The sequence below is a fragment of the Vicia villosa genome, unplaced genomic scaffold (genome assembly GCF_029867415.1).
Source record: "Vicia villosa cultivar HV-30 ecotype Madison, WI unplaced genomic scaffold, Vvil1.0 ctg.000402F_1_1, whole genome shotgun sequence".
NCBI classification, from domain to species: domain Eukaryota; kingdom Viridiplantae; phylum Streptophyta; class Magnoliopsida; order Fabales; family Fabaceae; genus Vicia; species Vicia villosa.
The window spans coordinates 861,816-874,490 of record NW_026705181.1 but is presented as its reverse complement, the minus strand read 5'-3'; the positions used below and the strand labels follow the sequence as shown (position 1 = coordinate 874,490).

Here is a 12,675-nt window from a genome sequence, read left to right as displayed (position 1 = left end):
GGGGATTACAATTATTACAATAAAAAAATAAAAATAAAAAACTCAAAGGGGAATTAAAACAATATATGTACAAATTTAAGTAACTTGCGAGTGTCCACAAAAAATATTCAATGTCCTCAACGATGGTACATCGCAAAAGCAAGAAAATGTTAGTCATAGATATAAAAAATTATGTATAAAAAAATGTCAGAAAGATACCAACAAAAATCAAAATTAATTATAAAACTAAGCATCTTAAACTCTAAAAGGAATTTACAATTAAACATATATTTTTTTTGGTATTTTTATATGACAAAATAAAATCTAATTATCCTAATATAATAAAATATTTTTGTGTTTTATATTATTGTGAAAATAAAATTTATTTCTAATATTTTTTGTGATAGAAAAATTAGTGATTTTAAATTATAATAGAAACAAAAGAAAAAACTCTAATTTCATTCTTTAATAAATAACAAAGAAATTAATAAAAGAAAAAGAAAACACTTATTGTATAGAGAGTGAGAGGCGCTGGAAATTCTTATGATGTACTCCCTCCGTTCCTTTTTAAGTGTCACACTTGCCAAAATTTATATTATCAAGACAACCAAAAAAGAACTATTATTTCCAACTTTTTTCCTAATTTACCCTTACTTTTATCATTTCTCTTTCATAAACACTCATCAATTAATGTGTCAATTAAAAAAGCAGGGATATAATTGACTTTATATCTATAAAGTGACAATTAAATAGAAATAATTTTTTTTGCCAAAAGTGACACTTATAAAGGAACGGAGGGAGTATCAAGATTTTTTCTAAGAACTAAAAATTGGCATTAATTATCTTAATATTCATTGCTGACTTTTCCACCATTTTATTCACCAATCTCTAAGAAACACGTGGAATCAAAATGAATTAAGAAATAAAAAATGAAACCCATTCATATGAAACAGAGAGAAGTCATGAGTGAATGAATATCAGGTTCTTATCACTCTTTCTCTTCCACGACCAAATCACACACAAACAAATGAAATAAACCTTCATCTTTCTCATTCAATACAAACTCTAAACAAACAAAAAAATCACATAATTGAAACAGAGCGCAAGACGTACCAACGATGGCAGGAAGGGCGGAATCCGGCGCAGAGGCTTAGCTCCTCGGTAATGACTTTGAGCTGATGGCATTGTGACGGCGTGAAGGAAGAGAGGATCGAGCCATCGAAGCTGTCCGGTGGTGCTGCGCGCGATGGAGAGATTGTCGGTTGTGTTGGTCGCGTGTTATGGTAATGCGGTGATATCAGAAGCTGCGACGGCGTGCTATCGGAGGTGGAAGGCGTGTTGCCAGAGAAAAGGGGCAATCTCGCGGCGGTGATGGTTTGTTTGGCCTTGCATCGGCGGAGTGAAGAGTTGAACGGCGGCGCTGCCTGTCTGGTCTTGGATCTAGCCGGATGTGCTTCTTGTTGTTGTAGTTCTAGATCTGGCCGTGATACTTCAAGGAAGGGAGGGATGTCATGAAGTTATTACGGACCATGACGGTAATTTGTGGTTTTATGGTGTGTTTGTTGATGTTGATTGAGATGGATCGGCGTTCACGGCTGGAATACGGAGGCTGCGGTGACGGATTTTTGCTCACGTTTCTTCTTCTGTTTCTAAAAAAAATAAAACAATGTTACAAATTGTACTATAATCTTTACCATGGGGTAAGCTTTGGCTTTAGCTTTTGATAAGATTATTGGTGACCTGCAAACAGTAGATACATATTTATGTTATGATTTGTAAAAAAAAAAACTTGAAGGTTTTGTATGTGTGAACAAAACAACTTCGGTTTTGCAGGTTTTGATTGAAGGTTATGAGGATGATGGCATTGAGTTAAGTTGAAGCTTTACAAGTTTGAAAGTTCAGAGCAATGTGTACTTGCGTCAGGGTGATTCATGGTTGAGAAGTTTCGGTTTATCATTTGGAATGTTTGTTAATGTTTCATGAAGGAATTAATTTTTGAGTGGTGATTGTAGAATGTAAGGGTCGAGATTGTATTGTGAATGAAAGGGTCAGGTTTGTTAGACCATTTACAATGGGGGTGTTGAAAAAATTATTCAATAGTTGAATGTCTACAATGGTTTGTTGAATGAGGTGTTTAATGTGATGTGGATTAATTGGTGTTGAAAAGATTCAACATGTTGAATGAGAAAAAAGTGGGGCCACATGCAACACTTTACACAATTTTATTGGTTGTTGTGATTATTTAGATTTTATTTTCTTTTAATCATTTAAAATTAATTATTTCATAGTAAATAAATTTTTTATTTATTTTTATTTTTATCAAAATTCATTATTTTTTTTCCTCTATAAATAGAGACTTGGTTCATTTGATTTGGACTCATAAAAAAAATTCACTTTTAATTGATAATAGATATTAATATATAATCATAAAAACAAAACTTTAAAAGAAAATAAGAATATGATGTGGGGTAGGGTGTTGAATTTTATTAAACAAAACCATTGTAGTGAAAAAAAATTGAATAGGTGTTGAATTATTAGGTGGAAGAGAGAGAAGATGATGTGGAAGATAAAAAGTGAAAAAGTAGGATGTTGAATAATGTAACCATTGTACATAGTCTTAGTTGTGTGGAATATATGCACAGTATGCGAAAAAGGTTTAGAAAATTGGTTGGATATCGGTGAAATACACTCACTCGTGAAACAAAATTGGAAGAGGGTTTTTGTGCCGGAGAGTGGGAGAGAATTAGGTTAGGATTAGTTAGTTCTCCTTTGGAGAAGTCAATGTGTGGTTTTATATTAAAAATTTAGGTTAACTCAAAAAGGGATAAAATAATTTCATATCAAACCTTTTAACAAAATTTTATCATGATTATTTTGTTTTAATTTTTGTTAAAATCAAATCAAAATATTCAAGAAAATTGTCTTGTTGTAAAAATTTAATAAAAAATTACCTTATTTATTTTTTTATGTTATTTTTTTAATAAAAATGCATAAAAGTGAAAAAAAAACATTTTTTAATAAATAATAAATGATAAATACGAAAATAATATTTAAATAAAAAACAATTTTTTTTTTATGATTTTTGAATATAAGTTTAAAATAAAACTAAAACCGAAGTTAGAAACAAATAGGCAAAATGTCAGTAGTGGGATTCAAATCCGGGACTGTATACCTACAAATCTTATCTCCTTACCAATTGTGTCATGTCATTTAATCGAAATAAAATGACATTTGTAATTATATGAGGTCAAATTTTGGGGTATGACAACATGTAAAAAGAAATTTTGTCTTGATGTTTCTACAAGGTGGAATTCCACCTACTTGATGTTGGATGCTGCTGAAAAGTTTGAGGTAGCATTTGAAAAGTTAGAATATGAGGATCCTGGATACATGGAATTTTTTCACCTCTCTAGTCCACCTTACTCTGATGATTGGGAAAAAGCTAGGGCTTTTGTGCTTTTTCTTAACACTTTATTTGAAGCAACCAAATTCTTTTCAGCTTCACAAGTAGTGTCTTTGCATTCTGTTTTCCATAACTTGTCTTTAATTTTGTGTGAGCTTCAAAAAGCGTATTTGAATATGAATACTTTTGTGGCTCCAATGGTTTCAAATATGAAGACTAAGTTTGATAAGTATTGGGGGGATGTGGGAAAACTGAATCATTTTATTTACTTTGGTGTGATCTTTGACCCTAGGTTTAAGTTTGGCTATATTGAGTGGTCTTTTAATGACATGTATGGGATTTGTAATGATCTTGCTAAAAAAACGTTGAGTGTGTAAAAACTAGTCTCTTTAAACTATACAGTTGGTATAAATCTGAGCATGATAAGAATGTTGGGGCTGGTTTACTAAATGAACCATTAGGTAGCACTTCCCTTGGAAAAACGTCTTCCCAAAATAAAAATCCAATAGTTTTTACACGGGCCGATGCTTTTAAAAGACACTTGAAGGAGAAAGAATCAATTAGATCAAAGTTTATACAGAAACATGATTAGGAGTCTTCTCTACCTCACAACAATTAGAATTGACATCACATTCTCTGTAGTTGTTTGTTCTAGATATCAATTTAAACCCAAGACTAATCATCTTACTCAAGTGAAGAGAATGTTAAATTATATCATGAAAACTTGTGACTATGGTATTCTATATTCACATGACCCTAATTCAATATTAATAGGGTATTATGATGTTGATTGGGCTGGAAGTGCAGATGATAGAAAAAGCATATATGGTAGATGTTTCTTTCTTGGCAGCAATGTATTCTATTGGTTCAACAAGAAGCAAAATTGTGTCTCGTTGTCTATTGTTGAAGTTGAATACATTGTTGCGGGGAGCAGTTGCACACAATTGCCCTGGATGAAACAAATGTTGAATAAGTACATTGTTAGGCAAGATACCATGACATTGTTCTGGGATAACTTAGGTGCAATTAATATTTCAAAGAATCCTATTCACCATAGTATAACTAAGCACATTTACATTCGTCATCATTTCTTCAAGGAACTTATGGAAGATAAAGTTATGAATCTTGAGCATATGGCAATTGAAAAATAGTTGGCTAACTTATTCGCTAAAGCTTTGGATGAAAATCAATTTTAAAAACTAAGGGGTTCTCTTGGTATTTGCATATGTGAGAGTTTATAGTAGTCAACGCTAGGGAGGCATGCAAGAAGAACAAGAAAGTATCTCTCTCATGATATGTGGTTCATATGAAATGAGGTTGATTATTCCTATTTCAAACTCTTATTTTAGCTGGTCCATCGTTACAAGCAATGATACTTTTATTCTCTTTCTCTATTGGACTCAGAATTTTGTTCACTGTCCTTTCTCTCAATTTTTTCCATTCCTGTAAAAAATGAGTCAATCATATGGAAATTCTAAAGCTAAAGAGGTCAAAAAGATGGAAGAAAAGTATGGGAAGAAGGCTAAGGCTCCATCTAATTTGGAGAAAAATGAAACCAAACTAGAAAATGTTGGACCTTCTGTTGGAGCATCTGAGACTGATGATAAGTTTGTGACAAATACGAGGTCTTTAAAGAAGAGACTTGTTCAAACTCATGAGTCTGACTTAGATGATGATGAAGACTGGACTACTTTCATTGATTCAGGTGGTTGGTTTGGACAACAAGTCTTAAGATTGATGGTTCTAGGTGTTTATATTTTAGTATATTCCTTTTGGACATGATATGATCCATGTTTGTTTCCTTGATCTAGAATCTATAATGGCTTTATTGCCAATAAATATGTTTGATGTTCAGGAATTCTATTCACCATCTGTCCTCATGGTTGCTAATATTTTCTACTCCTAAGTGACATGTTCACCGACTGTGATGACTATGCTAATAGCTTTGCCAAATTGTGGCAAAAAGGAGGAGTAATGGTGTGTAATGGAGTGGTGTGACTATTGGCTATTGACTTTGTGGTGTATGAGTTCTACTGATATATGCTGGTATGCTTATTATGTTGTGCTTAGTACTACCAGAAAGGTGTGATTCGTACTAAATATTTTGACTTTATTTAGTTATGTGCACACATGCTGGAGCACCTGGCCCTCAACTTTACGTGATTTCTCTATGTGTGTGTGTGTTAGTAGTATCTTCTGAATTTTGAGTATGGCTACTAACTATGCGTGCATGCATGATTGAGTGATTGTGTGACTGCATGACTTGAGTGATTGGGAGCATCATTGTGTGACTGACTAACTGATGTGTAGAAACCAATTGATTTTTGAATTGTGATACTGACTTTTGTTGTTGATGTGTGTTACTCTGATTTGTGTTGTTGGGCTTATGATGCTTAGCTTATGATAATTTCTGAATATTTACCTATGCACATCTTGTAAGTTTTACAAGAGTTGATTTTGCCAAAATTTACCAAAGAGGGAGATTGTTATTCTATGTGATTGGTTGTATTATGCAAAACAACATGGAGTATTCAAGATGTTTTGGCGAAGAAGGAACACACGTGGTATACGATGTTCCAACATGTGAGCAACATGTGGTCTTTGTCAGCAGACTATGATGGTTGTTGTTCAGAGTGTATTTTCTGATTGTAATTCAATCAGATTTGTTGCTATCTTTCAACAATGCACGAATTAGATTTCTTTAGCGGATTAAAAAGATCAAATCTAATTATTTGAATTAAAAACAAATCATATATTTTGTTGGAGGCTTTTGTTAAACTAATCAAAAAGAAAATCCAACTAAATATTCTACAAATCTGGACGAGATCACATCTCATATTCAAAGGAGAAAAGCCCATAATTGTATTGATATTTAAGGAGACTCAAATGTCTCTTGAGAGTTTGTGCGCTAGGATTGAAGATCTTTGTGCTAGGGTTTTATTTGAGTCCTTTGTTTGTGTTATTTGTACACCACGCTAGCGTCCAGATTCATATTATAAGGCATAATTGTTGGTTTATTTAGTTAAGTTGTAATTCAATAGTTATCATTCTGATTATTGTTGTTGATCACTAAGGTTAATGATTTAATAGAAAGTAAGAGGGTTCTCATAGTTATGGGAGTCCTAAATATAAATACACTAGGAGTAGAGTTAAGAAGATGGGCATTAAACATGAGGTTGTCCATCTAAGACATTTTTTACTAATTCTATTAAGAGTGGATTTCCTTTCTTGGGTTGGAAACCCCTAGATGTAGGTGAGGTTGCATCGAACTAGGTTACAAATTCTCTTGTGTTCTTTACGGTATTTACTTTGAATCATGGTTGTTGTTTTATTTTATTAAAATTGGTTTAACAAGTTAGACAAGTTGTCCCAGATATCTGGTCCAACATTTGTCTCCTGAGGAACAAAATTTCACAAACTATGATATAACGCCATCAGTTCATTGTGAAGAATATTGGAATAATCAATATTAATCGCAAAATTGTGAACCTTAGCACCATCAAAGTTTTAAATCAATTCATCAAAACCTGAGACGCTTGGATTACCGAGGCTACTGCCATCAATATTCACAATCATATTACTATCTTGGCTGCCTACTATCTTTGTGTGCATTTCATGTGATCAATCTCATTGGATGAGACAAAATATGCTTGAGAAAACATTTAGCTAACAAATTAGCATTATTCACCATGATCAATTTCAAAGTAAATGAAGGTGCCATTTCATTAGCAAGACATAATTTGTTCCTAGCACGCCACAACCACCAGCAAGCAGCCAAAAAGATAGAGCCATCATTGATGTCATGTCTAATCGAATCATATAAATTATCCCCTTGGAAGAATAGTAGGTCCTAGACTCCAATATATTTCCAAAAGTGAGTGGCAAATTCACATTCTCTCAGACAGTGTATAGTCGTTTCAGTGCCTTGATTGCATCTAGGATAAAGATATGTTTGGAGCATACCACAATGACACAATATTGATCTCATAGGAAGAGACTTATGTAAATTCGTCCAAAAGAAGAGTTTTACATTATCATAGGCAGGAATATGACACACCAAATTCCAAAACTTTTTGTTTGCTGTATACTAGAAAAATTCAATTCTATTAAGCCAGTTATAACCATCCCGAGCAGGTTAATCGATCAGGCACCAGAGAATTCAAACAAATGGAGAGTGCTTTCAGGCGGTCACAAACACCCGAAGGAATATTAGTATATAATGACATGAAGTTCCAATTCCCATCCCAGTAAACACCATTCACTAGTCGTGGATATCCATATAACGAACCTATTTCACTAATTTCCCCACCCTAGACCAATTGGAAAATTAGAAAGAGGAGTTCCCATCCCTAATCTAACTTCAAAGTCATCTTTAAGAGCAGAGAAAGCTTTCATAATTGCATTCCAAGTAACTGATCCAAGTTTCTTTTTCATATTAAGGAATGTGTCTTCACTAATGTACTTATGCTTCAAAACTTGGACCCTTAGGAAATCACAATCTCACTAGAGACCCCAAATCAGCTTACCCAACAAAGAAGTATTGATCTTTATTGTTTTCCTTATCCCAAGACCATCAATCTTTTTGGAGGATAATGTCATTGTTAGTTGTCCCTTTACTAGGAAAAAATACTCTAGAAGGGTCCAACTATCTAATTTAGATAAGGACGCAATCTGTTAACCATAATCTTTGAAATGGAAAGCTTCAAATAACGTCAAATTGACTCTAAAGGAAGCTTATCTGTTCAAACATCACAATCAACCGGATCCCGTGTGGGTTGCTTCAATTTGGAACTCTTTTATTCCTCCTTATCATTATTTACTGGATTGGAGATTGTTAAATTATAAACTGCCTACTGATGATGAACTCCAACACAGAGGAATTCTCATGGTCTCTAGGTGCTCAATTTGTAAAAAGTTTCAAGAATGAACTGATCATTTATTCTTTAGGTGTCCTTTTGCATCTAGGCTTTGGCACTAGCTTTGTAAACTTTTGAACATTAATGTGCATATTGATCCTACTTCCATTTGAAATCTACGTAACAAAGCCAACTTTCCCCGGTGTGTTTTTCTTATCCAAGCAACATGTATTTTTCTTATCAATGCAATATGGAGTGCTAGTAATGTCGATAGATTCAATGATCAAAGTGCCTCCTTCTCTTTGGTTTGTAATCTTACTTGGGGTCAGGTGAAATTGTTCTGCACCAAATCAACTTATTCTTATAAGCATAACTGGTATGATTTTGTGATTCTCAACTCTTTCAATATTCACATACATCCAACCAAAGCCCTGGTTATCAAAGAAACCCCGTAGAATCCCCCACCGCCTGACTGGGTTAAATGTAATGTGGATGAAGCTTACTCTTCCAATCCCAGCTCTGCAGGCTACTGAGGGATTTTAGGCATAATTTAGGGCTCTTCATTCTGACTTTTGTATAGCCTTATCCTTGAGAAAACTCCCTGTTATCGAAATTTTGTGGTATTCTTCGAAGCATTGAAATTGTGAAAGACAAATGTTGGAATCATCTTTGGGTGGAATCTGATTCCATACTAGAGTGAAATCTTTCTCTTTGCTTAGTTATTATTTGGTTCTTTGGCAATTCAGTAGCAGGTGGTCTAATTGCATCAAAATTATTTTGAACATGTCTTTTGTTATCTCTCATATACGCAAAGAAGGAAATAGCTGTGTGAATTTTTGCTTCCTTAGGCCACACACCTACGACCTTCACTCTTTTTAACTCTTTACCTATTACATTAGGAGTGATTATGTAAAAAGTAAGTTAGATTTGCCTTTTTATAGATTTAGATACTTTTAAGTGGGTTTTAACCTAATCTCTCCATCTTGTTATGTATCAATCTTTTTTTTAATATATTATCTCTTATTTAAAAAAATATATATTATCATCTCTTCTTATACTTCTTATACAACTTATACAATTACTAACTTTTTTTATACTTGATTTTTAATTTTTTTATTACCACTTATTATCTCTTATTTAAAATATGGGTCTTGCTAACCAGTGTCCTCAGGGCAATGGTTAAGTATTTCAAAAAAAGAAAATATTTTATACAAAATTTAATATTTCAATTTTCGAGACATTAAATACGCACATTACCGAGATAAATTTACTATTTTTAAAATCTTAACCATTGCCCTGAGGGCACTGGTTAACATTTCTCTTAAAATATATACTTAAAAGAAGAGTTATTAACTTTTAGTTCTTCAGCTCACATTAATGAAGAAGTTGTGTTTGATAATGCTATTTTACCTTTTAATTTGTAGTTTTTTTATTAGCTTTTAGTTTTTTTTTTCAGAAGCTATTAAAAGTAGCTTTTAAGTTTGTAGCTTTTAACTTGTGACTTTTTTTTCCATTTATATTCTTATTATTTTAACAAGATATTATTACCCTAATTATTTAAAATAATTTTTTATGTCATTTTATATCTATCCGCTAATAAAACAGTTAATTTACTAAATACTAATGTTAGCTTACCAACTATCAGTCACCAACTATAAACTAACAGTTATCAGCTATCCGCTAAAAGCTACCGGCTATAAAAAAGACACCATTTATCGGTCAACATTTTTTATATTTGATTTTTAATTTTTTTTATCACCACTTTCTTCTTTTAAGTATCTAAAATGTCACGGGGTTTGATTTCAAGGTTACTAAAAAAATGTTTAAAAGTCAAAATGAAAAATAAAATAAAAAAGTTAAATATTTAAATAATAAAACGTGTTAAATCTGTTTTTTTTTTTTTAATATTTTGTAGGATTGAATGTAACAATGTAAAGGTATATGTAATTTTTTTTTTCAAATATGTAATGGTTTTGCTAACTTAATTTTTAATTCCTAAAAAATTGTATTTTTGCTTCTGGTTTAATTCTCACAAATATTTTTTATTTTATTTTTATTGTCGATATTTTATTTTAATATCAGTAAAATTAATTTATAATAAAATTTATCTTAAAATATTTTAAACATTTGATTTTAATAATTTTTTCACTAATATTAAAAAGATTAAAATCAAATATCTTATCCATTAATTACAACTTATCAATTCTAATATAAATTAATTTTAAAAAAATAAAAAATAAAGACTAAAACAAAAAAATAATTTTGAATATCAAATTAAAAAAAATCATACTGATTAAAACAAAAAAATAAAACGACTTCCAATGTTTTTATAAAAAGTAAATTATTATATAGATCAAATATATTAGTTATATAATAAATATAAAAAGAAAATATCTTTTATAAAAAAGTAATCGAATAAATTTTTTTTTTGGCCTTGGACTTTCCATATAACAAAATTAATTTAATATAAATATGCATATACAACTTTTTTACTATAAATAAAAATAAAAGCTTTAATAATATTTTTAACTTGAAATAAAGAAATAGCAATCTCTACAAATATAATATTATTGTTATAAAAGAAAAAAAATTTATATAGATAAACTATATTAGTTATTTAGTAAAATAAAATAGAAAATATCTATTATAAAAAATAGTATACCAAATTATTACTCTTTTAGCCTTGGCCCCTCCATATAAATAGAAATACAATTTAATATACATAATTTTTTTACTATATTTATAAAAAAAATATTTAATAATATTTTTGACTTTAAAAAAGTTTGAATAATATTTTTGACTTTACAGATATTCTACTATAAGTTAATCTCTGCAAATTTAATGCTATTGTTTTAGAACTATCTTTACATTAATAATGACATAATGAGGAAATGACAATCTAACTTAAAAAAGTAGATTACTTATTTCATATAAAGTTGAATAAAAAAAATTAAATAAACTTAATTATAATTCTTAATAAGTGTTACTCTTTTTTTCTTCTTATACTTCTTCTACTTCTTGAGAGAATTGGATAGAAATCATCACCAACTTCTTCTCACACCCCCGCTTTTCTTCTTTCCCTTTTGCCAAAGTTTCGTGATTTTTTCTTCAATTCTGCTTCTGTTCATTCTTCGATAAAACTTTTTCAATAAGCACTTCTGGGTCATTCTTTTTTTGCTTCTTGAAATGGCTTATTGCAGAAAACAACAAGGGAATAGTTATCGTCAAGAGGGTCATTGGCGATCCTCATCTTGTAACGGAAAACCGCCGTTGGATAACCGTTTTCAGATACCAACGGTTCCTTTGTGGGAAAAGAAGTTCTGTGCTTCGGTTGGTTCAGTTCCATGGGGGAAGCTAGTGGAGAACAAGAGGTATATATATCTGCATGACAATGTGATGAACTGGGATGATTCTGCTGTCAAAGAGGCGTTTGAGAATGCAAAGTACAGGTTTTGGGCTGAGATTAATGGATTTCCTTGTGATATACCGTTGCCGGATCCTAATGTTTATATCGACGATGTGGATTCGAATGCAAGCGTTGATAGTGAACTTTATTTGGATTTGGAAAGAGAATCAGAGGTCACGAATGTGGAAGAAAATGGCGAGGAGGTTGTGATTTTCGGGGATTCTTTTATATTGAATCAGTCCTTTTCTGGGCCTGGATGGGGGGATGAAGACGAAGAAACAAAGCCTTTTGAAACAAAGTATGATTCCCCGGGATGGGAATTGAAGCAGCATCAAGATAATGAAACAAACTCGTGGGAGCAATGTGCTGCTTTGGTTGATAGTCGAAATGTTTCGGAGGAATGGAATTGGAGAGAGGGATATGGTGGTGACTTGTGTCACAAGTATCAACAAGGAAGAAATGGTGGCAATGGATATAACTATAACAAAAATAGAGAAAGCAATATGTCATGGTCTAAGAACACGGGATATCGTCATGGTACGAATGAGTATCCAATGAATCGAGGAAGAAGAAGAAATCGAGGTGGAGGAGGAAGGAGGGGAAATTTTGCTTATGTGGAGAAGGGACCTACTCCTAGACCTAGTGCATGGTAAATGAATATCAAATGCCTTGGACTGCAAGCAAGGACTCCTATGAAGCTGCTAATGGGTCAGTTTTGTGAAAGTAGCTGAGGATATATGTTTTGTTATCTAGGTAATATGTTGTAGTACTATATCATAAATAATAATTATGGCATTTTCAATCTTGTTACTGGTATTTGTAGTTTAAGAGTTGTACCTATAGTAATGTGAGGTTTAGGTCTGTATAGATGAAATATTTTTTGCCACCGGTGATCCGGTGCATTAGTTCTTGTATCAGAACTTATCGATTCGGGTGACACACACCATTTATGTCAATTGAGGCGTTTGGGTGGCCATTTATGGCTTTCATTCGGCATGAAAGGAACCATGTAGTTTTCCATTAGTTCAACC

General features: G+C 31.9%; 1 protein-coding gene and 1 long non-coding RNA gene across 2 annotated transcripts; both read left to right on the top strand.

Annotated features, from left to right (window-relative positions):
* The first annotated feature begins 941 nt into the window (after positions 1-941).
* LOC131627840 (uncharacterized) lies at positions 942-2,145 on the top strand. The gene is made up of 2 exons (XR_009291577.1): positions 942-1,679; positions 1,813-2,145. It is a non-coding gene; the product is annotated as an uncharacterized LOC131627840 (long non-coding RNA).
* Positions 2,146-11,310: 9,165 nt separating this feature from the next.
* Positions 11,311-12,428, top strand: LOC131627837 (uncharacterized). The gene has a single exon (XM_058898698.1). The coding sequence runs from the start codon at positions 11,425-11,427 to the stop codon at positions 12,295-12,297; it is 873 nt and encodes a 290-aa protein (XP_058754681.1). The 5' UTR covers positions 11,311-11,424; the 3' UTR covers positions 12,298-12,428.
* The last annotated feature ends 247 nt before the right edge of the window (positions 12,429-12,675 follow it).